Raw genomic sequence first — 26,244 nt, forward strand, 5'->3', positions numbered from 1 at the left:
AATGTCCAAATGTTTTCTGTATTCTGTAATATAATGAGAAATTGATAAGTTTCTATTTTGAAATAAAATATGTTGAGCATTGAATACTAATAAAACTTTAACATCTGTGTCAAATGCAGATCTCTGGGTCATTTAAAACGACTAACAGGAACAAAACCTGTCTGGCAGGTTTTGTACAACAATGTTTACACAAAGTGAGCAAATATCTTTCCACACCATCCCTTGACAAACTCAGGTGAATGTATCAGTTCTTCTAAGTTGTTAAAACAGGTACTTAATGTAATGTAATGTAATGTAATTTGTTTTCGAGAAAGAAAATGAGGTGTTTTTTAAGGAGGATGTATTTGTAAACAATATTCTTAATTACAAACTAAATTAGCAACATTCCTTTCCAAAAGCTAACAAGAGTAAAACCTTTAAGCTTTTATGTGATATAAAAAGCAGACATGATTAGTAATATCTACTTCTTCCTGAACATAGATGAGCATTTATATCTCCGCCTGCATTTCTGTGACAGATAATAAATCTGAGGTTTGACTCAGACATACAAATTTATGATCGTAGTAACCTGAAACGTACAACGCTGCTGGAAGTTAACGTGGCACAACATAGAAATCAGATGGATTCAATGAAATGTTCTTGTTTAGTTTGTTTGGATCTTCATAATGTTTAGGACAGTAAGTTTCACAAACTGACAGAAATGCATAATCCACCTCTGATGTGTAGCTACTGTTGAGATGTTCAAATTATCTAATGAATGTTTCACTGTTTAATTATAGTAAATTAATACATCTGTTACTGTAACATTTATTTTATGCAAGAAATCAGTTGATTTTACTGATTTAATCTTTTAATGCAACAGAAAAATCTTTTATAGAGTTAAATATCTCTATTTAACTATAAATAGAGCAGTTTGTGTCTATTTATAGAGTTAAATATAAATAGGGGCTGTACAGTGGCACAGTTGGTAGAGCTGTTGCCTTGCAGCAAGAAGGTTCTGGGTTCAGTTCCCGGCCCCGGTCTTTCTGCATGGAGTTTGCATGTTCTCCCTGTGCATGGTGGGTTTTCTCCAGGTATTCCAGTTTCCTCCCACAGTCCAAAAACATGACTGTCAGGTTAATTGGCCTCTCCAAATTGCCCCTAGGTGTGAGTGTATGTGTGCATGGTTGTTTGTCTCTGTGTTGCCCTGCGACAGACTGGCGACCTGTCCAGGGTGACCCCGCCTCTCGACCGGTACGCTAGCTGGAGAGGCACCAGCAACCCTCCTGACCCCATTAAGGAACAAGGGTGTAAGAAAATGGATGGATGTAGTTAAATATTTTCAAACGTAAAAACTTCATTGATCAATAATTCACTTAGATCTTTAAGATCTTTACTGTGCAACAAATCTTTTACAAGTACAAAATGTAAAAGATCTGTTAGTCACACAAATGAATAACAATGACACTGTTTACAGTGAATTAAGCTAATAGGACCAATGATGAATAGATCAATAAATATAACGATGATTATGGTCGACTGGAGACCAAAGTCAGAGTCTGAACTGAAATGTTTACAAAACAGGAAGTGAAGTGAGAAATGCAGCAGCAGTATGAAGTCTTTGGAGATCCTCTGCCCCTCCCAACAACTGCTGTGAAGCTCCTCCCTTCTGTTCAGCACAGAGTTCAGCTTTACTGCTGCTTTTCCTGGTTCCTCCCATGAAACTCAGCTGAAAACTTTAGGTTCGGTAGATCACTGAGCTGACGAGACAAACTGCTGCAGATCAGTATATAACAAACTGGTGTTTGGCTTCTTGTGGGACACATCTACAGGAAGAATAAAATCAGTGTTGTTGAGAAATGAAATGGCTCAGAGAGGAAATCATATGTATTCAAGTAAAATCTCCTGTTCCATTTGTTTGGATCTTCTCAAGGATCCGGTGACTATTCCCTGTGGACACAGTTACTGTATGAACTGTATCAAAGACTTCTGGGATGGAGAAGATAAAAATGGAAAGTACAGCTGCCCTCAGTGTAGACAAATGTTTGTATCAAGACCCATTCTGTTGAAAAACCTCATGTTAGCTGATTTAGTGTAGGAGCTGAAGAAAACTGGGGTCCAAGCAGCTCCAGCTGATCACTGCTATGCTGGACCTGAAGATGTGGCCTGTGATGTCTGCACTGGGAGGAAGATGAAAGCTGTCAAGTCCTGTCTGGTTTGTTTGGTTTCTTATTGTGAGGATCACCTCCAACCTCACTACAATGTTCCACCATTAAAGCAACACAAGCTGGTGAATCTGTCCAAGACTCTCCAGGAGAACATCTGCTCTCATCATAATAGGGTGTTGGAGATCTTCTGTCGTACTGATCAGCAGTGTATCTGTTATCTCTGCACTATGGATGAACATAAAGGCCATGAAACCGTCCCAGCTGCAGCAGAAAGAGCTGAGAAGCAGAAGGAGCTTTGTTGCTTTGTCTCTGTTTATTTTGGAGTTTGCTTGGTTTCTGCCATGGAGGCTACCACGGCAGAACAGATTCACAGAAACTCAATACATTTACATTTATTGCTTTGTCAGACCAAATGTTCAAGTGCAGATGAGCTGATCAAAACTGTGGTTATTATGATGATCATCGATCAGGACATTAGTCATTATTTTATTGGATAAAGATAAACTAACTTGGCTTCTAGAATTTGGTTAGCTCCTCTTGATAGGAGGATTTTATTATGCTTAATATTAATAAAATAAAGCCAAACTGTATCACTCTAAATGATTATAGAGTCACAAGAAAAACTGTAATATCTTGGATTTAAATACAGACTGACAAGAAGAAAGAAATTAAAGGTGGAGCAAATATGTAATGTTTTAAAATCAAACTTAATCAACATAAGTCCAGGTCATCTGTTGTTTTTTCTGGACAGTAATGACTCTCGGTAATACAGAACTAACACAGTCAAATTGTTTGAAATTTTTAACGAGATTATTCGACTTGGGTTTAGAGTTAGATTAGAAACAGTCTCCTTACAAAAATGGACAAATTTCAATGCAAAAACAATGATTTAGTTTTAAAATGCTCTCATATTTCTGTGGACCTTCTCAGTAATAATTTTCCCAGCTCTTCCTTCTTTAGGACTACGATGATAACCCCTATTAATGGATGTTTTTCATTAAAGATTATGCAAAACAATCGTCAAGTAATGATTGTGTGAACTGTTCAGTCTGTAGATATGGTTTACAAACTAATCGTAAAAACTATAAAACAAAAGTCTATGTGATAAATATAGACTTTTGTCTTAATTATAGATAGTTTGAATGCTTTGTAACAGTCATGTCTTCACTGCTAAATTTTTTCTTGTGAACAGATTTTTGTCTTTAGTAGAAAATCACTATTTTGGTATGACTGATTTTATTGTTTTTAATTAGAACCAAAACAATTGTTCGGAAATTATTTATTCTTTGTGATTCATGTTCGCTGTATTATTCTATTGCTGCTTATTTTTTGAGCAAATCATGTTTATGTATCGATTATCAAATATATATTTTTACTTATTTACATCCAGCTTTAGGACTGAATTGGTGCAGATTAGAAAATCCTGAAATGTTTACCCTCAGGTCTAATTTGCATCAGGAACATCTAAGAATTATCTTTAATATTTAAACATTTAATGCAGCGTGTAAGAAAAGGTCTCATCTGTAATATTGTTTCAGAATTTGCTATAGTGTAATATTGGCAATAAGAAGACAAACAGCAACCTATTCTCAAGAAAAAAATAAAAATTTTAGATTGAAATTTCTGAATGCATCAAATAAAAGAAAAACTGATGTTTACTGATATTTTTTCATGACTGTAAAAGACTGAAAAAACATATTAGCAGAATCTTTCATGAATTTTGTCTAGTACCTTCAAATGAACACTAGATGGCAGTGTACGGCAAAAAAAATAAGGTAAAGGTTATTGGACATTCAACACGTGAATTAAGTACCTTATTTGTAAAAGTTGTTTTTACTACTTTTTAATATATTATTTACAAACATATTACACTTCCAGGTGGAAGGGGTCAAAAGTCAGAAAAAAATAAATTAAAATAATAATCTTTGGTGCTTAATAACTCTGGAGCGGTAAGCCCTAATGGGACCTTACTTGCTGCGACACATCCTCTCTATACACCCTGATGCTGAAACATAAATGGGTTTTGAAGGATACAGCCAAGTTCTCATAACATTCAGAGTGGTGAGTTTCACAGATCCCGATGTTGGTTGCCTAGTTGGTTTCAACAAACATGCATAATCTACCTCTGATACTTAAAAAACACAACTTTTAGTAACGTGTATGTAGTACTTCTAAACATTAGATGGCAGTAAAAGACAGAAACCAGGGTAAAGGTTTCATATTCAAAATATGAATGAAGCAGCTGGTCTGTAAACCGGGGCTTCGTTTATACTGTTTTTTAATAAAGAGGGATTTACAGACACATTAACTTTGTTGCTTTATCACTGTTGGGTGAAAAACTAAAGATTTAAATGATTAAAACCGTAGACTAAACACTGTTTCATTTCCCAGGAAGAAAGATCTAGTATAACCAGTTCAACCACTCAAACAGAGAGTCAAGTTCAAACAGCCCATTTCCTGGTTCTTCCCCTTTAACAATCTGAAAGACAAAAGATCAGAATATTCAGCGTCAGGCAAAGTTCAGGAGCACAAGAAAAGGCGAGGGTTTGTCTTCGATACACTTTTAGTTGCTTTGAAAGATCCCAGAGTTACTCAGAGCTGAAATGGAGCAGCCAGGAAATCAGATGGATTCCATAACATTCTCCTGTTCCATCTGTTTGGATATACTGAAGGATCCGGTGACTATCCCTTGTGGACACAGCTACTGCATGAACTGTATTAAAGATTTCTGGGATGGAGAAGATCAGAGGGGAGTCTACAGCTGCCCTCAGTGCAGACAGAAATCCAAACTGAGACCTGTCTTGGTGAAAAATGTGCTGTTAGCAGAGTTGGTGGATAATCTGAAGAAAACTGGACTCCAAGCTGCTACAGCTGATCACTGCTATGCTGGACCTGAAGATGTGGCCTGTGATGTCTGCACTGGGAGGAAGATGAAAGCTGTCAAGTCCTGTCTGGTCTGTTTGATTACTTACTGTGAGAATCATCTTCAGCCTCATTATGAATCTCCTGCTTTTAAAAAACACAAGCTGGTGAATCCCTCCAAAACTCTCATGGAGAGCATCTGCTCTTGTCATGATGAGGTGATGAAGATGTTGATGGATGGTTATGAAACCATCTCTGCAGAAGCAGAAAGAGCTGAGAAGCAGAAGGAGCTCCAAGAGAGTCGGCAACAAATCCAGCAGAGAATCCAGGACCAGGAGAAAGATGTGAAGCTGCTTCAACAGGAGGTGGAGGCCATCAATGTCTCTGCTGATAAAGCAGTGGAGGACAGTGAGGAGATCTTCACTGAGCTGATCCGTCTCCTCCAGGAAAGAAGCTCTGAGGTGAAGCAGCAGATCAGATCCCAGCAGGAAACTGAAGTGAGTCGAGTCAAAGATGTTCAGGAGAAGCTGGAGCAGGAGATCAGTGAGCTGAAGAGGAAAGACGCTGAGCTGGAGCAGCTCTCACACACAGAGGATCACACCCAGTTTCTCCTCAACTACCCCTCACTGCCAGCACTCAGGGAGTCGACACATTCATCCAGCATCAACATCCGTCCTCTGAGACACTTTGAGGACTTGACAGCAGCTGTGTCAGAGCTCAGAGACAAACTACAGGACATCCTGAGAGACTCATGGACAAACATCTCAGTGATGGTCACTGATGTGGATGTTGTACTGTCAGAACCAGAACCAAAGACCAGAACTGAAATCTTAAAATATTCAACAGAAATCACTCTGGATCCAAATTCAGCACACACTCATCTGTTATTAACTGAGGTGAACAAAAAAGTAACAATAATGAAACAACAACAATCTTTTTCTCATCATCCAGACAGATTCACATTTTATGATCAAGTTCTGAGCGTCCAGAGTCTGACTGGACGTTGTTACTGGGAGGTGGAGAGAAGAGCTGAAGCAATCCACGTTGCTGTTTCCTACAAGGACATCAGTAGAGACGGGACTTCAGATGAATGTGTGTTTGGATTCAATGACAAATCTTGGGTGTTAAGTTGTTACACAAAGGGTTATACATCTTTGCACAACAGAGTTAAAACTCCAGTATCAGGTCCAGTTTCCTCCAGAATAGGAGTGTACCTGGACCACAGAGCAGGTATTCTGTGTTTCTACAGCGTCTCTGAAACCATGACTCTCCTCCACAGAGTCCAGACCAGATTCACTCAGCCTCTACATGTTGGCGTCCGACTTTTTGACCTGGGAGACTCCGCAGAGATCAAAATAGCTGAGTAGAACAGCAACGCAAAGAATCGCAACAAAATACTTAGCTATGGTACAGGACAGAACGAACATACATTTCAATAGATTATGTACATTTTAATTGACTTTTAAATAATAGAAAAAAGAAAATCATCAACAGTATTTCTGCTTTGAAATATTCACATCTGCTGAAAACAAAAATCAACGAAGAAAAATGTTTAATTTTCAATCATATGTCAGTGTTCATGTGGATTTTGTGTGTAAAACTTCATTGTTTTTAAATAGGCTACATATCAAGTACTGTGTCTTACTCCAATATTGCTGTTCAAATCTAACAGGTTAGAATTTATGATTCATATTTTCAGCATGTCAATTTTTTTTATTTCCTCCAATGTGTGAGAGAAGCATACAAATGACTTGAAAATGTTTTTTATTTCATTTGATAAGTTTATACTTTATCAAATATTTTCTTATTGCTTTATTTTTTCCCAACTTCAATGCTAATAAAAGTCTCCACAGAAAGTAATGAGTCTCCACCTTGTTTCTAATGCATCTACCAGCTAAAGTACAGACGCCACTTCAACATTTATCTCAAGATAACATCTGCAGTAGCTAACGTGTTAGCTACTGCAGATAAAATTTGCCATGTAAAGGTAGATAGCATGCTAGCTTCAGCTAATAGGCTAGCTATAGCTTCTAACAGAATGTTAGCTAAAGGAGGCTAATGCAGCCATTAACTTCTTACTTGTCTTTCACAGAGAAGGCACTCCCAGACCAGTTCTGGTTCTCCTGGAGGCTTATCTCTTTATGAGTTTTCCTGTTTGCTGTCACTGCATAAATGCTCAGAGAGATTTCTGCAGCGCCAGCAGCTCAATGCAATCAACAGTCCGGTTGTTAAATGCTCATTAATGAGGAGTTATTGCTGCAAGTCACTGGCTTGATGTCATCTGTTGTGTTTTCTTAGAAAGAAAAGTTTTTAACTAATTTAATAGTAAGCTGAAGTTGACGATGGATGGACTTTTTATGTGTGTTATGTAGTAAGAGCAATGCTGTATAAAAATAAATATACACCTGAGACCAAAGTCTGAAGAAAAATGTTAAAAATGCGAGAAATGCAGCAGCAGTCTGAAGTCCTTGCAGATAATTTGCCCCGCCCAAACGTAGCTGCGTTAAGCTCCTCCATTGTGTTCAAACACTGAGTTCAGCTCTGCTGCTGCATTTCCTGGTTCCTTTGTGTCTCTCTGAAAGCTTTAATATCAGTAAAATCACTGAGTTGATCACACAAACTGCTGCAGATCAGTAACAAACTGGAGTTTGATTGCTAAAAGGAAGAAAAACCTGAGACATTCAGGGTTACTCAGAGAGGAATCAGATCTGTTTGGATCTACTGAAGGATCTGGTGACTTATTACATGGGAACACATTTACTGCACTAACTTTATTATTAATAATAATAATGAGTTTTATTGATAATTCACTTCATATTTACTGAAATTGTGATGTTCAACAATCAAATGCAAATTGAACTGCAAGTATAATAAACTATAAAAAGACCCTTACAGATTAAGTATTAAAACAGGATGTTTTGTTTAAAAGGAGAACATGGAAAAACACCAGATACAAAGAAAAAGCAGTATATCACAGTCAAGGTACAGGGCAGGAAACAACCCAGTTGATTATGGTGTGGGTGGAAATCCTGGGAATATGAAGGAGGTTCACGTTAGAACAGGGGTGTCCAAAGTCGGTCCTCGATGGCCGGCTTCCTGCATGTTTTAGTCTCTCCCTGGTTTAGCACACCTGCGTCAAATGATGGCTCGTTAGAAGGCCTAAGGAGAACATTGACTTGCTGAGGAGGTTACTACAACTGGGGGGAAAACTAAAACATGCAGGATGCCGGGCCTGGAGGACCGACTTTGGACACCCCTGTGTTACAGGAATGGAGAGTGAATGATGACATTCAAGAGTGAGGAGATTTTACAGGGTAACTAAATCAAAAATTTACCTTTTTTGCAGATAAGTTGTATAAATTGGAACTTAAGTGGGCTATTTTTGTTATTTTGCAAATTGTACTATTATCATTGCAACTTCTTTAATTCTGCAACAGTTTGCCTAAAACCATCTCAGTGCTGCCCTCTTTGGTTGAACAGTTGCTACTGCAGTTATATTTTCCTATTGGTTACAAACATTACAGCTTGGTTGATGTCTGTCACACAGCACTACATTTGGTCATTATAAACAGAGACAAGTCTCCATGGTTAGTGTGGATTTGGAATAGCGAGTATGGTCAGTATTGGTGACTTTTCTCAGCTTTGCTCATATATGTGATTCCTTTGCAATGTGTCACAGAGTAGAATGGGTTCCCTGTCTGCTCTGACTGCAGGCAGTTTGCTGCAGGACAGCTGACTGATGCTGACTGCAGTCTCAGTGGGAGGGACTCACTGCAACCCGAACTGCTCACTCAGGACAGTTTCTGCAGACTTATTGCAGCTTTCACACGTCGTCATAAAAGTCTTTAATAACAGAAAAAAGTGGTTTGATATTTTAGCTAGTCGCTCTTTTGAAAAAGAGGGTCTGAAAAGTCACTAAATATGATGACAAAGTCTTTAAGTGGTCAACTGTGTTTCTTTGGTCCCGATCAGAGGTGCTCTTCCACCCTCAATTTAGCTCCACACTTGGCCATTCCTCTCAGTGTTTCTTACTGTAAGTGAAAATACAGTAATCAAGTCCAGAGAAGACCAAGACAAACTTACTTTAAGTAAAATGGTGCATTCGCATAAAGACAGTAAAACAGGGGAGATCTTGTAGATATTAGCGGGACAGGAAGTCAGTGGAGAGAATGAAAAATGGAAATTATGGGTTTCATGTCAAGGTACTCTCATCAGGGTCCTTGCAGCACTGTTCTGTACTTACTCTAATTTTTGTATGTTTTTCCTAGGAATCCCAAAGAGAAGTTCATTACAGTAATCAAGTCTGGAGACGACGAAGACATGAACAAACTTCTCTACTTCTGGGAAGATCAAAGGAGAAACCACATCTGTCCTCCATGAAGGACAGAGTTCATACTGAGTCCTGGAGTCTGAAAAAGACTCCAACTTGACCCACTGCTTCAGGTTTCTGCTAAGCTCTAGGAGAACATCCGCCCTCTTCATGATGAGGTGATGAAGATCTTCCGTCGTACTGACCAGCAGTGTATCTGTTATTTCTGCACTATGGGTGAACTTAAGGGTCATGAAGCAGTCCCAACTGCAGCAGAACCAGAACCAAAGAGCAGAGATGACTTCTTAAAATATTCACAAGAAATCACTCTGGATCCAAATACTGTCAACATGTTTCTGTTATTGTCTGAGGGGAACAGAAAAGTTACAAGAATGGAAGAAGAACAGTCTCATCCTGATCATCCAGACAGATTCACTGGTTTTTGGTTTCAGATCCTGAGCAGAGAGTCTGACTGGTTCTTGTTATTGGGATGTGGAGATGAGAGGAAGATTAGTTTATGTTGACGTTTCATACAAGAACTGTACATTTCAGCTACAACTTTTGTCTTTTTCAGTTTTAAACTATAAAAGTTGTAGCTTTAACTCAGAATTTCCTCCTTCATATGTTGAACTTTATTGGTTGACAGTTTACTGTATTGAGCAAAGTTCACTGTTTATAATATGGATTAGTTTGAGGATATAGTTTGAGTCTGATCCCTCATTTCACATCACTCCTCATTACAGAAGATGAATGACTTTCCCCTGTTCAACCTTGCTTTTGTTGTTTGTGTGAAAGGGATTTCCAGGTCAAGAAATGTGTGAATATAAGTTGATGTAACTAAAACTACAAAACTATGTAAAAGTAAAATGTTTTAATGGTATGTTTATGTATTAAACAATATTATAAAAGACTGCAGTTTTGTTTTTATGATGAGTTTTAACCAAAAAAAAGGGTTTAAATACAAGATTTAAACTGGGTAGGTCAGAAAGGCTGCAAAATATCAAATGGTTTTGTTTTTCAGTAAAAATATATGCACTTAACGAAGGTCCACAGTAGAACCTGAGCTGAACGTGTTCTTATTCTTTTATACAAGTCAGAGAAGTAGAGAGAGTAGCACAACATAATAAAAATGAGACGTCCATTACAATCTGCTACTGAAACAATCAAAATCAACAGTTAAGTCATTTGAAAATGTTTTGCTATACCCATATGACATAACATAGGTCAAAGTTTATATGCAGTAATGTCTTTAACTTGGTGAACCATTGATTTATAACTCATTGTTAATTTTGTTTTCCTGTCATCACTCTTAAGTTTGATGTGCTGCAGAAGCTCATCAACCCTTAATGAAAAATTAAGGTTTTTGTTTGAAAACCTTAATTTTTCTATTTAGTATGTCAAAATGACTCTTCAGCATAATGGACGGGGGTCATTTGGACTGAGTGCTCAGATTCATGATATGCAGCATGTCTTAAGATGGTGTAGAGATTTCTGATCATTTCGTTTTTTTGACATTGCAGCATTTTAAAATAGCAGCTGGACTGGAAATAACTGGATATATTTTTTTAAATATATTTCATCATTTGACAAAATCAATGCAGAAAAGATATTTCAAAAATATTGTCAATTCAATGCTAAAGTCAGAGTCAGAATAATAAAGTTTAAAAAGCAGGAAGGGAAGTGAGAAATGCAGCAACAATCTAAAGTCGTTGGAGATCCTCTGCCCCTCCCAACAACTGCTGTGAAGCTCCTCCCTTCTGTTCAGCACAAAGTTCAGCTTTACTGCTGCATTTCCTGGTTCCTCCCATAAAAGTCAGCTGAAAGCTTTAGGTTCGGTAGATCACTGAGCTGACGAGACAAACTGCTGCAGATCAGTAAGTAACAAACTGGTGTTTGGCTTCTTGTGGGACACATCTACAGGAAGAAAAAAATCAGTGTTGTTGAGAAGGGAAATGGATCAAAGAGGAAATCAGATGGATTCAAGTAAATATTCTTGTTCGATCTGTTTGGATCTTCTGAAGGATCCGGTGACTATTCCCTGTGGACACAGTTACTGTATGAATTGTATTAAAGACTTCTGGGATGGAGAAGATCAGAGGAGGATCCACAGCTGCCCTCAGTGTAGACAAATGTTTGTATCAAGACCCATTCTGGTGAAAAACATCATGTTAGCAGATTTAGTGGAGGAGCTGAAGAAAACTGGGGTCCAAGCTGCTGCAGCTGATCACTGCTATGCTGGACCTGAAGATGTGGCCTGTGATGTCTGCACTGGGAGGAAGATGAAAGCTGTCAAATCGTGTCTTGTCTGTCTAGTTACTTACTGTGAGAATCACCTCCAACCTCACTATGATGCTCCACCATTGAAGAAACACAAGCTGGTGGATCCCTCCAAGAAGCTGCAGGAGAACATCTGCTCTCGTCATGATGAGGTGATGAAGATCTTCTGTCGTACTGATCAGCAGTGTATCTGTTATCTCTGCACTATGGAGGAACATAAAGGCCATGAAACAGTCCCAGCTGCAGCAGAAAGGGCTGAGAAGCAGAAGGAGCTCCAGGAAAGTCGACAACAAATCCATCAGAAAATCCAGGACCAAGAGAAAGATGTGAAGCTGCTTCAACAGGAGATGGAGGCCATCAATGTCTCTGCTGATAAAGCAGTGGAGGACAGTGAGGAGATCTTCACTGAGTTGATCCGTCTCCTCCAGAAAAGAAGCTCTGATGTGAAGCAGCAGATCAGATCCCAGCAGGAAACTGAAGTGAGTCGAGTCAAAGATGTTCAGGAGAAGCTGGAGCAGGAGATCAGTGAGCTGAAGAGGAAAGACGCTGAGCTGGAGCAGCTCTCACACACAGAGGATCACAACCAGTTTCTCCTCAACTACCCCTCACTGCCAGCACTCAGGGAGTCGACACACTCATCCAGCATCAATAAACATCCTCTGAGACACTTTGAGGACGTGACAGCAGCTGTGTCAGAGCTCAGAGACAAACTACAGGACGTCCTGAGAGACACATGGATAAACATTGAACTGGCAGTCAATGAGGTGGATGTTCTACTGTCAGAACCAGAACCAAAGACCAGAGATGGATTCTTAAAATATTCACAAGAAATCACTCTGGATCCAAACACAGCAAACACAAAGCTATTGTTATCTGAGGGGAACAAAAAAGTAACATTAATTGAACAGCAACAGTCTTATCCTGATCATCCAGACAGATTCACTGATTATAATCAGGTTCTGAGTAGAGAGAGTCTGACTGGACGTTGTTACTGGGAGGTGGAGTGGAGAGGAGGAGGAGTTTATGTAGCAGTTTCATATAAGAACATCAGCAGAGCAGGAAAGTCAACTGCAGCCATGCTAGGATTTAACAGCAAATCTTGGGCATTGCGTTGTGACACCAACAGTTACATGTTTTATAACAACAATATCAAACTTCGAGTACCAGGTCCAGTTTCCTCCAGAATAGGAGTGTACCTGGACCACAGAGCAGGTATTCTGTGTTTCTACAGCGTCTCTAAAACCATGACTCTGATCCACAGAGTCCAGACCAGATTCACTCAGCCGCTACATGTTGGGATTTGGCTTTTAGATGTTGGGGTATCTGCTGAGTTTATTAAAGTTAAATAGAGTTACAGTAGTGGAAGGAGGCTGGTTGATTTTCTGCTGTGAATACAACAGCTTTGTTTTTTTTCTCTAAAGAACAAGAATATTTTACAAAATATAGACTATGAAAATAGAATAAAGATTATGCTATTGCCAGAACTTCATACTTATATCTTTTGACTAAAACATTTGTAATTGTGTTTAAACATAAAAAAATGTATTGCAGTGAAGAAGACTGATATAATATAGCAATATAGCAACTTTCTTGCTATATTGAGCGAAGTTCTAGCCAAAAAAATTGTAATGGCCAAAATTGGATTCAGTAAGTTAGGCTTCTAAAAAGATTGGTAATCGGTGATTGGCCAGAAAACTGCAATTGGTGCACCCCTACCCTGTTGTCTATTTACCTCATGTTAAGCTTCTTATTGTATCCTCAGATGTTTATAAACATAAAAATGACAAGATGTGGGTTGTAAACATGTGTTCATTTTGAGTTAGTTGTATTTATACATTTAAATGAGGTATATAAAAACAACAAGACTTTTGAAAGAATAATACGGGTCCAAATGTAGACATGACTACTTGAAAATATTTCATTTCTTTGAATTGTGGATTTGTTCTTAATAATTTAATAATTTGGGTCCTTAAGTTGCAAAATTGCAGCTAACATTTTGTATTGAAAAAGCACTGAATCTATGGACGCTTTATGTTTTATTGAGAACTGTACATTTGAAAATATCTTGATAATGTTTTAATTGTGATTATTCGAGTTATTTATTCATAATTTTATTTAAATTCAAGTCAACTTTATCAAAAAGTTTAAAATTTTTCATTGAAAAGCCATTAGGTACATTGTTCACAGTTCTAATTTTTCTTGTAGACATGGACATCTGAGAATATTTTTTATGGAATATGAATTTTATAAGCAAAATAAAAACTGGCACCATGTTCTACGTTTTGCTTTGTACAAAAGGTCTGAACCCTCAGCTATTTAGAAACAATTTCTTGCTATAGGCGTGGACTTGTTGATGTTTTACAACTGAACTGCATTAAAGACATATACAATGGAAAAGATCAGAGGAGAATCCACTCTTCCTCAGTGCAGTTAGAGTTTCATACCAAGGTCTGCCCTGGAGAAAAATATTAATTCACCCATTTGCCCAAGGTGAAGAGGTTTGTCACAGCAACATATCAGTAGTACTCCAACCAGTTTAACAGGTTAAAGACAATGTGACTCATATTTCAAGTACTGACTGTGTCTTCTATTTGCTCTCACAAGACTGACAAGTGTGCAAGGGAATTAAAATACTTCATCCAATTGTACATCAACAATTTATTCACAAATGACATATACATAATAAATATGTTTCAGCTAAAGCTTAAAAATAAACCTGAGGGTTAAAAATGAAGTTGCCACTGTTGTACACTAACACTGCATTTTAAGATGCTCTTTCACCTGGATTGGAAAATGCAGCGATAACCACTCCCATTTCTCAAACACAGAGTCTGACAGCTTATTTCCTGGTGTTTCGCCTCGGATGCCAAAGTCACTGTGAAGCTGAAGAACCGACAAGTCCACTTTCTGCACTTCTGTGAGTAAAAAAAGAAAGAAGTTAAACTAAGTTTAACTTATTTTTTGTCATATACTTATTGCTGAAAAGGAGAGAAGGGAACTACTGAAGAGTTGAGAAGTGAAATGGCACAACGAGGAAATCTGATAGAACCAGATAAATACTCTTGTTCCATTTGTTTGGATCTACTGAAGGATCCGGTGACTATTCCCTGTGGACACAGTTACTGTATGAACTGTATCAAAGACTTCTGGGATGGAGAAGATCAGAGGAGAATCAACAGCTGCCCTCAGTGCAGGAAAAAGTTCTCATCAAGGCTTGTCTTGATGAAAAACTTCATGTTCGCAGAGTTGGTGGAAGATCTGAAGAAAACTGGACTCCAAGCTGCTCCAGCTGATCACTGCTATGCTGGACCTGAAGATGTGGCCTGTGACGTCTGCACTGGGAGGAAGATGAAAGCTGCCAAGTCCTGTCTGGTCTGTATGGTTTCTTATTGTGAGAATCACCTCCTACCTCATTATGATGTCCCTGGACTGAAAAAACACAAGCTGATGAATCCCTCCAAGACTCTCCAGGACAGCATCTGCTCTCGTCATGATGAGGTGATGAAGATCTTCTGTCGTACTGATCAGCAGTGTATCTGTTATCTCTGCTCTATGGAGGAACATAAAGGCCATGAAACAGTCCCAGCTGCAGCAGAAAGGGCTGAGAAGCAGAAGAAGCTCCAGGTGAGTCGACAACAAATCCATCAGAGAATCCAGGACCAAAAGAAAGATGTGAAGCTGCTTCAACATGAGTTGGAGGCCATCAATGTCTCTGCTGATAAAGCAGTGGAGGACAGTGAGAAGATCTTCACTGAGCTGATCCGTCTCCTCCAGGAAAGAAGCTCTGATATGAAGCAGCAGATCAGATCCCAGCAGGAAACTGAAGTGAGTCGAGTCAAAGATGTTCAGAAGAAGCTGGAGCAGGAGATCAGTGAGCTGAAGAGGAAAGACGCTGAGCTGGAGCAGCTCTCACACACAGAGGATCACAACCAGTTTCTCCTCAACTACCCCTCACTGCCAGCACTCAGTGAGTCGACACACTCATCCAGCGTCAAGATTTGTCCTCTGAGATTCTTTAGGAATGTGACAGCAAATGTGTCAGAGCTCAGAGACAAACTACAGAACGTCCTGAGAGACACATGGACAAACATTGAACTGATCATGCCTGTGGTGGATGTTTTACAACCAAAATCAGAACCAGAACCAAAGAACAAAGCTGGGTTCTTAAAATATTCACAAGAAATCACTCTGGATCCAAACACAGCAAATAGGAAGCTGGTGTTATCTCAAGGAAACAAAAAAGCAACACTAATGGAACAGCAACAGTCTTATCCTGATCATCCAGACAGATTCACTGATTGTGATCAAGTTCTGAGCAAAGAGAGTCTGAATGAACGTTGTTACTGGGAGGTTCAGTGGAGAGGAGGAGGGGTTAATATCGCAGTTTCATACAAGAATATTAGCAGAGCAGGATGGTCAAAGGAATGTTTATTTGGATTTAATGACAAGTCCTGGTTATTATGCTGTGACACAGAAAGTTACACATTTTATAACAGTGGAGTTAAAACTCCAGTATCAGGTCCAGTTTCCTCCAGAATAGGAGTGTACCTGGACCACAGAGCAGGTATTCTGTGTTTCTACAGCGTCTCTAAAACCATGATTCTCCTCCACAGAGTCCAGACCAGATTCACTCAGCCTCTGCATGCTGGAATTCAGCCATATTACGGATCCACTGCTGAATTCAGGAAATTAAAATAGAAATCACAATACCAAACATATTTATTTTATTGTCTGAGGGGAATATGAAAATATTGGAAGAACCGTCATTTCCTATTCACCTAGATTTATTGATTATCAGGTTCTGAGCAGAGAACATCTCACTGTTACAGGGAGATGGAGTGGAGAGAAGAAGTTATTTATACAAGAACAGCAGCAGAGAGGAAAAGTCAGAGGAATGTATATTCTCAAATCTTAGCGCTATGTTGTCATGTAGAAAGTTTCAAAGTATGTAACAACTTTGTCAACACTTAAGTATATGGTCCACCAGTTATTCTGTCTCTACAGCTTCTCTGAAACAATGACTATCTTCCACAGAATCCAGACCAGATTCACTCGAACGTTACTTATTGGGGTTAGACCTTACTTTTATGGAGACTCTGCTAAGTTCATTAAAACTACAGTCAACAATGATCTGAGGTTCAATTGTTTAAAATATTTATTTTAGTTTCAGTTTCTTTATAGAGTTCATTGTTGCCCTTGCTTCACTGCTCAGATATCAGAGCGATGTTTCACAAAGTGGGATTACGAAATCCAGGGTAAGAGATAAAGCCAGGTTTGACATAGCACTATCAGTTCATCCTGGATTTATCCGTTTCACAAAGACTAAGCTACATTCAGGACGTGCAACTACGTCAAACCAGGCTTAAGTAATTCAGGTGAACAGATTTCTTCAGCAGACCAATGAGATCAATCAGATTCATTGATGCTACACTAGATAAATTGCATATGTCACATCTCACACCAAATGAACAACTGCTTTTGATTGAGGATTATGAGGAACTGAAGCACACCATAATAAAGAAAAAAACTGCTGCTACTTTATCAAACAATAACGGATTGATTAAATGCATAATTAGCCCAAAATATACATTTCCAAATTATTCTTAAATATAAAATATCATAATCATATCTGGATGTCAACATTATAACATGTGAGTCTAACAGTAGATTCAATAATGTTACTCCTTTTTGTTCCACACCTTATCAATATTTATACAGTTCAGAGCAAACATAAAAACAGGTAAAGAGTAAATATAAGAACATTTGCTGTATCTGGGTAGTATGTGGATAAAATGTTGACTACAATGTGCAAATGGTTAACTAATATCTGACAAGGTATAAGACCTGAATACCCTTTAGTTACTTTTACATATTGTCAACTTCATGTTATGCTTTTGTTTTGAATAGACAATTTCTTGTTTAGCTGTAAGCGTAAAGGCCACTTAATAGCTATCAAAAGACAGAAGTTGTAACGGAGTATATAAAATGAATCATATTAGCAGCCCTCTTGATGGGCTGAAGGGAGCCTATCTTTATGATGTAAATAAGTACTGCTTTTAAATATTGTGTGATATGCTAGAACTAAAGCTAATTTACTACAGTTTATTTTAAGTTGAGTTAAAATTAATCAATGAAGTATATAAAGTATGCCACTACTAATATGTTATGACTTGATTACAATATTTTTGTTTCTTTATGGGCCATTTGTCTAATACCCTCAAAGGCCTTTTAATTAAGCCATGATATCTGGAAATTCCTGGATTATTTATGAGTCTACTTTGTCATCTTATTTGTTGTTTTATTAATGTTGGAGGTTTTTTGTGTAGTGCCTCTTCCTGATTCTGTTCAGCCATGGAGGCTATCACTGACTTTGATTTTCCTAAACTAATAACCTTTAGATTTATTGCTTTGTCAGATCAAATGTTGTTTAGATACATGTGCAGATGAACTGTAATTAGAACTATAATTATCATCATCAGTCAGGACAGTCTTTATTTTACTGGACAAATATAAGATTCTCAATTAAACTGATTGTAGGAATGAATCAACAAGATCAGAAAATTGCTTAACTTTACTGGGTGAAAAGTTCTGATATATTTTGGTTCAACTGAAATGTCCCGACATGCATTCAGTCAGACACTACAAGCTTGATATTTAAAACTGAAATCTTCAGTTCAGTAACAATATTGTTAGTTGATGTTGAGTGAAAAGTTTTTTGTTTGTATTAAAAAAGATTCAGAAGCAGAACAGTATATCAATTTTTATATTCATGAACCTGAAAACATTACTTACAAATCAAATAGTTATAGAAAATTGTGGTAGTATTGCTCAATATGAACAGATAAATATTTTTATCCTTGTGTTCTTCTGTTGTTTCTGAGTATATATTTTCTATGTTATGCATTTGATAACATTTAATAACGTCACTGTTACACTTTCTTGATGATTATTGCAATAAATACATAAAACACAACTGAATGGCTGTTCTTTGAATATGCAGAAAAATGCTATTAGACATTGTAATGTACGCTTTAATTTTTACTCAGAGAAAAAGTGACACTATTTGCAGCAGGACACACATCAGTGAGGGAGAGCTCACTAGTCCTAGAATAATAGAGAGAAAACTGGTTTAACATGTTATAATAATTCTGCAAAACATAACCTTTTACTTTCCATGCAGCATTCAAGATAATGAATCATAATATCAAAGTGGTTCTAAATACTGAAATGCATTTTACTGAATTTGAATCTGCTGAATGGTTGGCCTATGTAGTTCTGTGTATAAATAAGGTATGTTGGTCTTTTAAAAAGTATCTTAAGACATTTGTTGTAAATCTTCCTAATTATAACACAATGACTAAAATGAAATTAATTGGATGGATGTGTCTTAATGAGTTTAATCACGTGTTTAACTTTCCACCACTACCTTATCATGGAGTTCACTCTGCAACAACAACCTCTGTCCTGTAGAATACCAATAACAGCAGTAAAAGCCACTCCCATCTGTCAGGTAAACAGATGGGAGTGGCTGATAGCAGCTCCAGCAAAGGCACGTGTTACATGTTCATTTCCCTAAAGGAAGAGACACACAGTATTACTGAGCTGAAACGCAGCAGCAGAGAGATCAGATGGATTCTGCTAAATTAACTTGCTGTATTTGTTTGGATCTCCTGAAGAGTCCGGCGACTATCCCCTGTGGACACAGCTACTGTATGAACTGCATCAGATCTTGCTGGGATCGGGAGGATCGAAAAGGATTCTACAGCTGTCCTCAGTGCAGGAAAAAGTTCCCAAAGAGGCCTGGACTGGTGAAAAACATTGTGTTAGCAGAGTTGGTGGAGGATCTTAAGAAGATTGGACTACAAGCAGCTCCGGCTGGTCACTACTACGCTGGACCTGAAGACGTCGCCTGTGATGTCTGCAGTGGGAGGAAGAGGAAAGCTGTCAAGTCCTGTCTGGTCTGTTTAGCCTCGTTTTGTGAGAAACACATCCAACCTCATTATGAGTCTTTTACTTTTAGTAAACATAAACTTGTTGAAGTTTCAGCGAAGCCCCAGCAGAACTTCAGCTCTCGTCATGATGAGGTGAGGAAGATTTTATTCGATAAATATAAAAGAGATCGAAATGGAGCAGAAAGGACAGAGAAACCGGAGTTTGAGGTGATGCGACAACAACTTAAGCAGAGATTTCAGAACCGAGAGAAAGATGTGAAACTGCTTCAGCAGAAGATGGAGTGCATCAGCGTCTCTGATGATAAAACAGAGGAGGACAGCAAGGCGTCATTTCCCTCCTCTGACAAAAGGAGGGTGAAGAGCAGACCTTTATCTGTGCCGCTACCTCCTGGTCCAGACCCAGTCCCAGCTGGTGGTGTCTCTCCAAACATGAAGAAACTGATCAAAAACTTCAACAAAGACCAACCAGCACCTGTACCCACCTCCACTCCAACAAAGATTTGTGGGAAATGTGGCAAGGATCTGTCCAGCACTGAACCAGCTTTGAAGGCAATGGGCAAACTCTTCCACCCCAGCTGTTTCTGCTGCAAGAGCTGTCATCGCCCCCTGCAGGGCATGCAGTTCTATGTCAAGGAAGGCTCTCCAGAGTGTAAATGTTGCTATGTGACTTTCCTGCCTCCCTGCTCTCAATGTGGAGAGAAAATCACTGATCGTATCCTGAAGGCCATGGGAAAGTGCTTCCATGTCCGATGCTTCCTGTGCAGCACCTGCTCCTGCAACCTAGATGGACTCCCATTTATCGCAGGTGAAGACGACAAGCCCTACTGCGTACAGGATTACCACAAGCGTTTCTCTCCTCAGTGTGAAACCTGTAAAGAACCCATTGTTCCGGCTCCGGGCAGTGAAGAAACTGTGAAACTGGTGGCTCTGGGGAAGAACTACCACATCAAGTGTTACCAATGTGAGGACTGTGCTCGTCCATTTTCATCTGAAGTAGATAAATATCAAGGTCATCCTGTGGATGGCAGGATTCTGTGTACTAAGTGTCACACCAAGAGGACCATGATGTGATTGGCTGATGCAGGATCTTTAGGTTGGACCAAATTTAAAAGCATATTAATTAAAGTAATAATTTCAATTCACAAAACAATATTTGACAACTTCATGTTGTAGCAGGTTCTACACTGAATTAACGGCTCTTTTTGGCAGATTTCTTATGTACGTTTTCCAAACAACTTTGTTATTTAAAGTGCAGCATATTGTAAAGCACTTCATAGATTTTATCCAAATAATTGTTTTAAAATTTCATATCCAATAAGATGAGGCTCATTTGTAACGTTTTTGACAATAACCTTAAATCAGGTGTTAAACACACTTTTCGTTAAGTCCATATTCTGTATTAGAATATTTGTTTTGTCTGATATAATATTCTTATCTTAAATGTCCTGTTTATTAGCTGTAAGCATAAAGTCATCATGGTCAATAGATATGAAGGCTTGAAAGAATTAATCTGTGTGTAATTAATAACAAGTAGACAGCTGAAAATTATTCTAAGTTATTAGTATTTTGGTTAATTTTACTCAAGTAAAACTGGTCATCCAAAAAATTACCTGAGTAAAAGTATTTGATAAAAAGGCCAAAAAGTTCTGAGTTCACTTTGTTTGTATTTCCTTTTTAATTCATGTAAAACACTTTAAATTGCCTTGTTGCTGAAAATGTGCTGTATAAATAAAATGACCTCACCTTAACTTACTGAGTTCTTGACTTGACTATACTGATTTAATTTGTGAGAATTATGTAAAAATAAATACAAATCAGATGAATGTAAAGGTTCTGGTACTTTGAGTGATCCATCCATCCATTTTCCTGCACCCTTGTCCCTCAGTGGGGTCGGGAGGGTTGCTGGTGCCCATCTCCAGCTAACGTTCCGGGCGAGAGGCAGGGTCACCCTGGACAGGTCGCCAGTCTGTCGCAGGGCAACACAGAGACACACAGGACACACAGCCATGCACACACACACTCACACCTAGGGGCAATTTGGAAAGGCCAATTAACCCAACAGTCATGTTTTTGGACTGTGGGAGGAAACCGGAGATAAAGTACTCCATGCAGAAACTCCATGCAGAAAGACCGGGGCCGGGAATTGAACCCAGAACCTTCTAGCTGCAAGGCAACAGCTCTACCAACTGCGCCACTGTGCAGCCCCTGATATTTAATTCTATAAAACATTTTTTTGAGTGATTAAATAGAAATAAATAAATTAAAAATAAACATAAATTTAATACAAATACTTCAGCAGAAGAAACTGGTACCTGTTATATGAGTTTTCAACAACATAAACTCTTTTGAACCATGACATACAGCAGCAGGTTGTGTATACAAGCTAAAGCAGTGAAACGTACTTCCTGTAGCAATGCCTTTTACTCGATCTGTAACATGATACACACACAAAAAAGATTTTGTGAGACAAATGCAACAAAACCTGAAAACTAAATAATTCTGGAGGCAGCAGGTGAAGGTGAGATAAATGTATGTTTTTACTGTAGACTCAAACTTGTCTTTGACCTGTCGTAAAGCAAACGGAGAGAACCACTCCCCTTACCGCAACACAAAGTTCAGATCTGCCAGTCTGACAAGTTATTTCCTGGTTCCTCCCATTTAAATGTGAGGGCTTGGTAGAATTGCTGTGCTGTAAAGAGCAGGAACTGATCACTGCTGACAACGCAGAGCAGCGAGGAAGAAAAATGGATTCATCCAAATACTCTTGTTCCATATGTTTGGATCTACTGAAGGATCCGGTGACTATTCCCTGTGGACACAGCTACTGTATGAACTGTATTAAATACTTCTGGGATGGAGAAGATCAGAGGGGAATCTACAGCTGCCCTCAGTGCAGGAAAGAGTTCAAACCGAGGCCTGAACTGGAGAAAAACATCATGTTTTCAGAGTTGGTGGAGGATCTGAAAAAAACTGGACTTCAAGCTGCTCCAGCTGATCACTGCTATGCTGGACCTGAAGATGTGGCCTGTGATGTCTGCACTGGGAGGAAGATGAAGGCAGTCAAGTCCTGCTTGTTCTGCTTGATATCTTATTGTGTGAATCACCTCCAACCTCACTATGACATCCCTGGATTGAAGAAACACAAGCTGGTGAATCCCTCCAAGAAGCTGCAGGAGAACATCTGCACCCGTCATGATGAGGTGATGAAGATCTTCTGTCGTACTGATCAGCAGTGTATCTGTTATCTCTGCACTATGGATGAACATAAAGGCCATGAAACAGTCCCAGCTGCAGCAGAAAGAGCTGAGAAGCAGAAGAAGCTCCAGGAGAGTCGACAACAAATCCATCAGAGAATCCAGGACCAAGAGAAAGATGTGAAGCTGCTTCAACAGGAGGTGGAGGCCATCAATGTCTCTGCTAATAAAGCAGTGGAGGACAGTGAGGAGATCTTCACTGAGCTGATCCGTCTCCTCCAGGAAAGAAGCTCTGATGTGAAGCAGCAGATCAGATCCCAGCAGGAAACTGAAGTGAGTCGAGTCAAAGATGTTCAGGAGAAGCTGGAGCAGGAGATCAGTGAGCTGAAGAGGAAAGACGCTGAGCTGGAGCAGCTCTCACACACAGAGGATCACAACCAGTTTCTCCTCAACTACCCCTCACTGCCAGCACTCAGTGAGTCGACACACTCATCCAGCATCAACATCCGTCCTCTGAGACACTTTGAGGACGTGACAGCAGCTGTGTCAGAGCTCAGAGACAAACTACAGGACATCCTGAGAGACACATGGACAAACATCAAACTGGCAATAACTGATGTGGACGTTCTACTGTCAGGACCAGAACCAAAGACCAGAGATGGATTCTTAATATATTCACAAGAAATAACTTTGGATCTAAATACAGCACACAAAAGTCTCTTATTTGAGGGAAACAGAAAAGTATCGCTCATGCATCAGTCTTATCCTGATCATCCAGAAAGATTCACTGGCTGGTCTCAGGTTCTGAGTACAGAGAGTCTGACTGGACTTTGTTACTGGGAGGTGGAATGTAGTCAGGGAGGTGTTGAAGTAGCAGTTTCATATAAGAACATCAGCAGAACAGGAAGATTAGATGAATCTAAGCTTGAATTTAATGACAAATCTTGGGCATTACGTTGCGACAATAAATGTTGCACATTTTGGCACAAGAAAGTAAGTACTTCCATTAAAAGTCCAGTTTCCTCCAGAATAGGAGTGCATCTGGACCACACAGCAGGTTTTCTGTCTTTCTACAGCGTCTCTGAAACCATGACTCTCCTCCATAGAGTCCAGACCAGATTCACTCAGCCGCTACATGCTGGGATTTGGCTGTTTAATCATGGAACTGCTGAGTTTATCACGGTTAAATAGAGCAACTGAACATGCATAATAAAATGTTTTTCCAATCAAACTAACAGCTCAACAGCCTTACACAAAGTATCCACGCTCCCAAAGTCACACTGAGATTTGGTTGGGAGAAAGCTGGAATTAAATCCACAATTTTTCTTAGTCCATAGTCCAACATGACATCTGTTCTAGTCCTGATGACACGAAGACAGGACAGTGCAGTTAATATTCATAAATTTCATATTAAGATCATTACAAAAAATTGTTAAAATGGAAAAAACACTTAAGGACATTCTAATTGTCATTTTTAACTGACTGGACTATGCAGACACTTAAGGCAAAAACTATATACACTTTTATCTGTAAATTTGGAGTATCAGAACAATGAAGACATGAAGTTGTGCCAATGTACATTTTTTTGTCTTTCCTGTCACTGACTCTTAAGTACACAAATTGAATTCTATCTTTCCCACAAAAAACACTTCTGTATCCTTTGTACCAAACACAAATGCAAGTCAGTGAATGCAACATGGTCTGCTGATGTGGGATAAAACTTCCAGTTTCATAACTCACAATGTGTTTTTGGACACGCTGCACTTTTGAACCATTAGTCTGACCTGGTGCAGGCAAAACCCCAGCCACTGCTATGCTGGATATCTGGATATTTATTATTTCTGAATATGATCAGAATCTGTTCTGTAACTTGCCTTAAGACAGTGGTTCCCAAACTTTTTCTCCTGCCCCCCCGAGTGGTTTCCAAACATTTTCTGCCAAGGTGTAAACCCAGCGCGAGCGTCGTAGCGCTCATGTTGCGTTTAAAGGCGGCTCGGAAAAACAGGTTACCACATGTTAACAACGGATTAAACAGTTTTAACTGCTGATAAAAGCGACAGAGGACACAGATATGGGAAGTGTGGAAGCCCCTACTGTATCAAATTGACAGAGGAATAACAGAGAGTTGGCCATTCTAAGGTAAAAACCAGTGGTGGAGAAAGTACTCAAAAAATGTACTTAAGTAAAAGTACAAATACACAGACAAAAATGTACTTAAGTAAAAGTCAAAGTACCACATTAACATTTTACTTAAGTAAAAGTAAAAAAGTACTGGCTTTTAAAAATACTTAAGTATTAAAAGTAAAAGTACTTGCTGAATGCATTGCCTAATCACTAATATCATTAAGTGTACCAATCGTATTTAATTTTAATACATCAGAAATGTGCCATTTTAATGATCAATGCCACAGATAAAGCATGTTTTTATTGTGTTTACTCTGTAACATAGTTTAGACTTAGATATGTGATTCTATGCATCATAATTTCAGGGATGGAAACATCTTGTCTCCTGTCCTAACATAACATGAACTTCACTTTTTTTGCCACACATTTATTTAGAAAGAAATACAACTGGCAGAGGAGGACATGGAACCAAGGAGCCTCGTAGCAGAGTTGTAGTCTAGACCACCGAACCCAAGACCAAATCAAAACCAGCACCCTGCGCTACATGACAATAAAATTAAGTGCACCTATCAAAATTGCTTCTCAAAATGATCTGAAAGATCCACTTTCCCATAAAAACACCTAGATATTAAATACTTAGAGCTGAAATAAATTTAACCAGTGACAATTCAAACTCTTCTTCATTTTGTTTTGTTTTCATCTCTGTGCCACAATACACAGAGGTCTCCTGCCATCCCTAAAAAAAAAACACCCTGGGCGGTTGCCCATATTGCCAATGTCAGAAATAATAATTGTCTGCACCATTAAACATAGCAATTAACAACGCTCAACTATGAACACTGTCCAAGGCCCAATAAGCAAGAAATAACCAAGCAGGAGGAGCATCGTGACTGTTCTCATCCTCCCTCCTGCTGCAACGTCTTCCACCATGACAGGTGACGAAAACAAAGAGCAATGAGCATGTTCTGTGTTCTTACGTTCTTGTTTTATTTATTCGCCAATTAAATATAAAGATATTTTAATGAAATAAAATAGCTACTGCAGTGTACGCAGAGCATTACAAGAACAAAGAACGGCTCTCACTGAGGCTTCAGCACTATAGGACTTTAGTCAAGATCCGTCCAGAAGAATCGGATCGTCCATGAATGTCATATTACTATATTGCACTTTGGTCACAGCGTTGTCCCATATATGCAACACCTCAGTCAACACCTCCACACAGTAATTCAGCGCATGAGTGACAACTTTTTTTCATCGCAGATGTAACATGTGTTTCAGTCAATACAGCTAGCTTTGCTAGCATCACGTCCACGGAGCTTACCTTTCTTTAAGCTTTCCTTCCAAGTGACGTTAAAAATTGGACGAAATCCCCACCGTCT

The 26,244-nt window shown here is 38.8% G+C and overlaps 5 protein-coding genes and 1 pseudogene across 5 annotated transcripts; all 6 read left to right on the forward strand.

Moving 5' to 3' along the window:
• The first annotated feature begins 1,401 nt into the window (after window positions 1–1,401).
• Window positions 1,402–3,131, forward strand: LOC103480895 (E3 ubiquitin/ISG15 ligase TRIM25-like; annotated as a pseudogene).
• Window positions 3,132–4,595: 1,464 nt separating this feature from the next.
• LOC103480825 (tripartite motif-containing protein 16-like) lies at window positions 4,596–6,854 on the forward strand. The gene has a single exon (XM_008436010.3). The coding sequence runs from the start codon at window positions 4,751–4,753 to the stop codon at window positions 6,374–6,376; it is 1,626 nt and encodes a 541-aa protein (XP_008434232.2). The 5' UTR covers window positions 4,596–4,750; the 3' UTR covers window positions 6,377–6,854.
• A 4,229-nt stretch (window positions 6,855–11,083) lies between these two features.
• LOC103480826 (tripartite motif-containing protein 16-like) lies at window positions 11,084–14,202 on the forward strand. Its single transcript, XM_008436011.3, has one exon. The coding sequence runs from the start codon at window positions 11,271–11,273 to the stop codon at window positions 12,942–12,944; it is 1,674 nt and encodes a 557-aa protein (XP_008434233.2). The 5' UTR covers window positions 11,084–11,270; the 3' UTR covers window positions 12,945–14,202.
• A 121-nt stretch (window positions 14,203–14,323) lies between these two features.
• On the forward strand, window positions 14,324–18,539 carry LOC103480828 (tripartite motif-containing protein 16-like). The gene has a single exon (XM_008436012.3). It carries the CDS (start codon window positions 14,617–14,619, stop codon window positions 16,291–16,293), a length of 1,677 nt encoding a protein of 558 aa, XP_008434234.2. The 5' UTR covers window positions 14,324–14,616; the 3' UTR covers window positions 16,294–18,539.
• A 634-nt stretch (window positions 18,540–19,173) lies between these two features.
• LOC103461194 (LIM domain-containing protein 1-like) lies at window positions 19,174–21,311 on the forward strand. The gene has a single exon (XM_008403521.3). The coding sequence runs from the start codon at window positions 19,224–19,226 to the stop codon at window positions 20,616–20,618; it is 1,395 nt and encodes a 464-aa protein (XP_008401743.1). The 5' UTR covers window positions 19,174–19,223; the 3' UTR covers window positions 20,619–21,311.
• An 837-nt stretch (window positions 21,312–22,148) lies between these two features.
• Window positions 22,149–24,885, forward strand: LOC103461195 (tripartite motif-containing protein 16-like). Its single transcript, XM_017303601.2, has one exon. The coding sequence runs from the start codon at window positions 22,292–22,294 to the stop codon at window positions 23,930–23,932; it is 1,641 nt and encodes a 546-aa protein (XP_017159090.2). The 5' UTR covers window positions 22,149–22,291; the 3' UTR covers window positions 23,933–24,885.
• Window positions 24,886–26,244: the final 1,359 nt, after the last annotated feature.

Source organism: Poecilia reticulata, chromosome 18 (genome assembly GCF_904066995.2).
Source record: "Poecilia reticulata chromosome 18, P_reticulata-male-v2, whole genome shotgun sequence".
In the NCBI taxonomy this organism is placed as follows: Eukaryota; Metazoa; Chordata; class Actinopteri; order Cyprinodontiformes; family Poeciliidae; genus Poecilia; species Poecilia reticulata.

What these genes read in the sequence shown, in the direction of transcription:
- LOC103461195 (XM_017303601.2), top strand. Translation starts at nt 22,292, where the DNA reads ATGGATTCATCCAAATACTCTTGTTCCATATGTTTGGATCTACTGAAG.
- LOC103480828 (XM_008436012.3), top strand. Translation starts at nt 14,617, where the DNA reads ATGGCACAACGAGGAAATCTGATAGAACCAGATAAATACTCTTGTTCC.
- LOC103480826 (XM_008436011.3), top strand. Translation starts at nt 11,271, where the DNA reads ATGGATCAAAGAGGAAATCAGATGGATTCAAGTAAATATTCTTGTTCG.
- LOC103480825 (XM_008436010.3), top strand. Translation starts at nt 4,751, where the DNA reads ATGGAGCAGCCAGGAAATCAGATGGATTCCATAACATTCTCCTGTTCC.
- LOC103461194 (XM_008403521.3), top strand. Translation starts at nt 19,224, where the DNA reads ATGGATTCTGCTAAATTAACTTGCTGTATTTGTTTGGATCTCCTGAAG.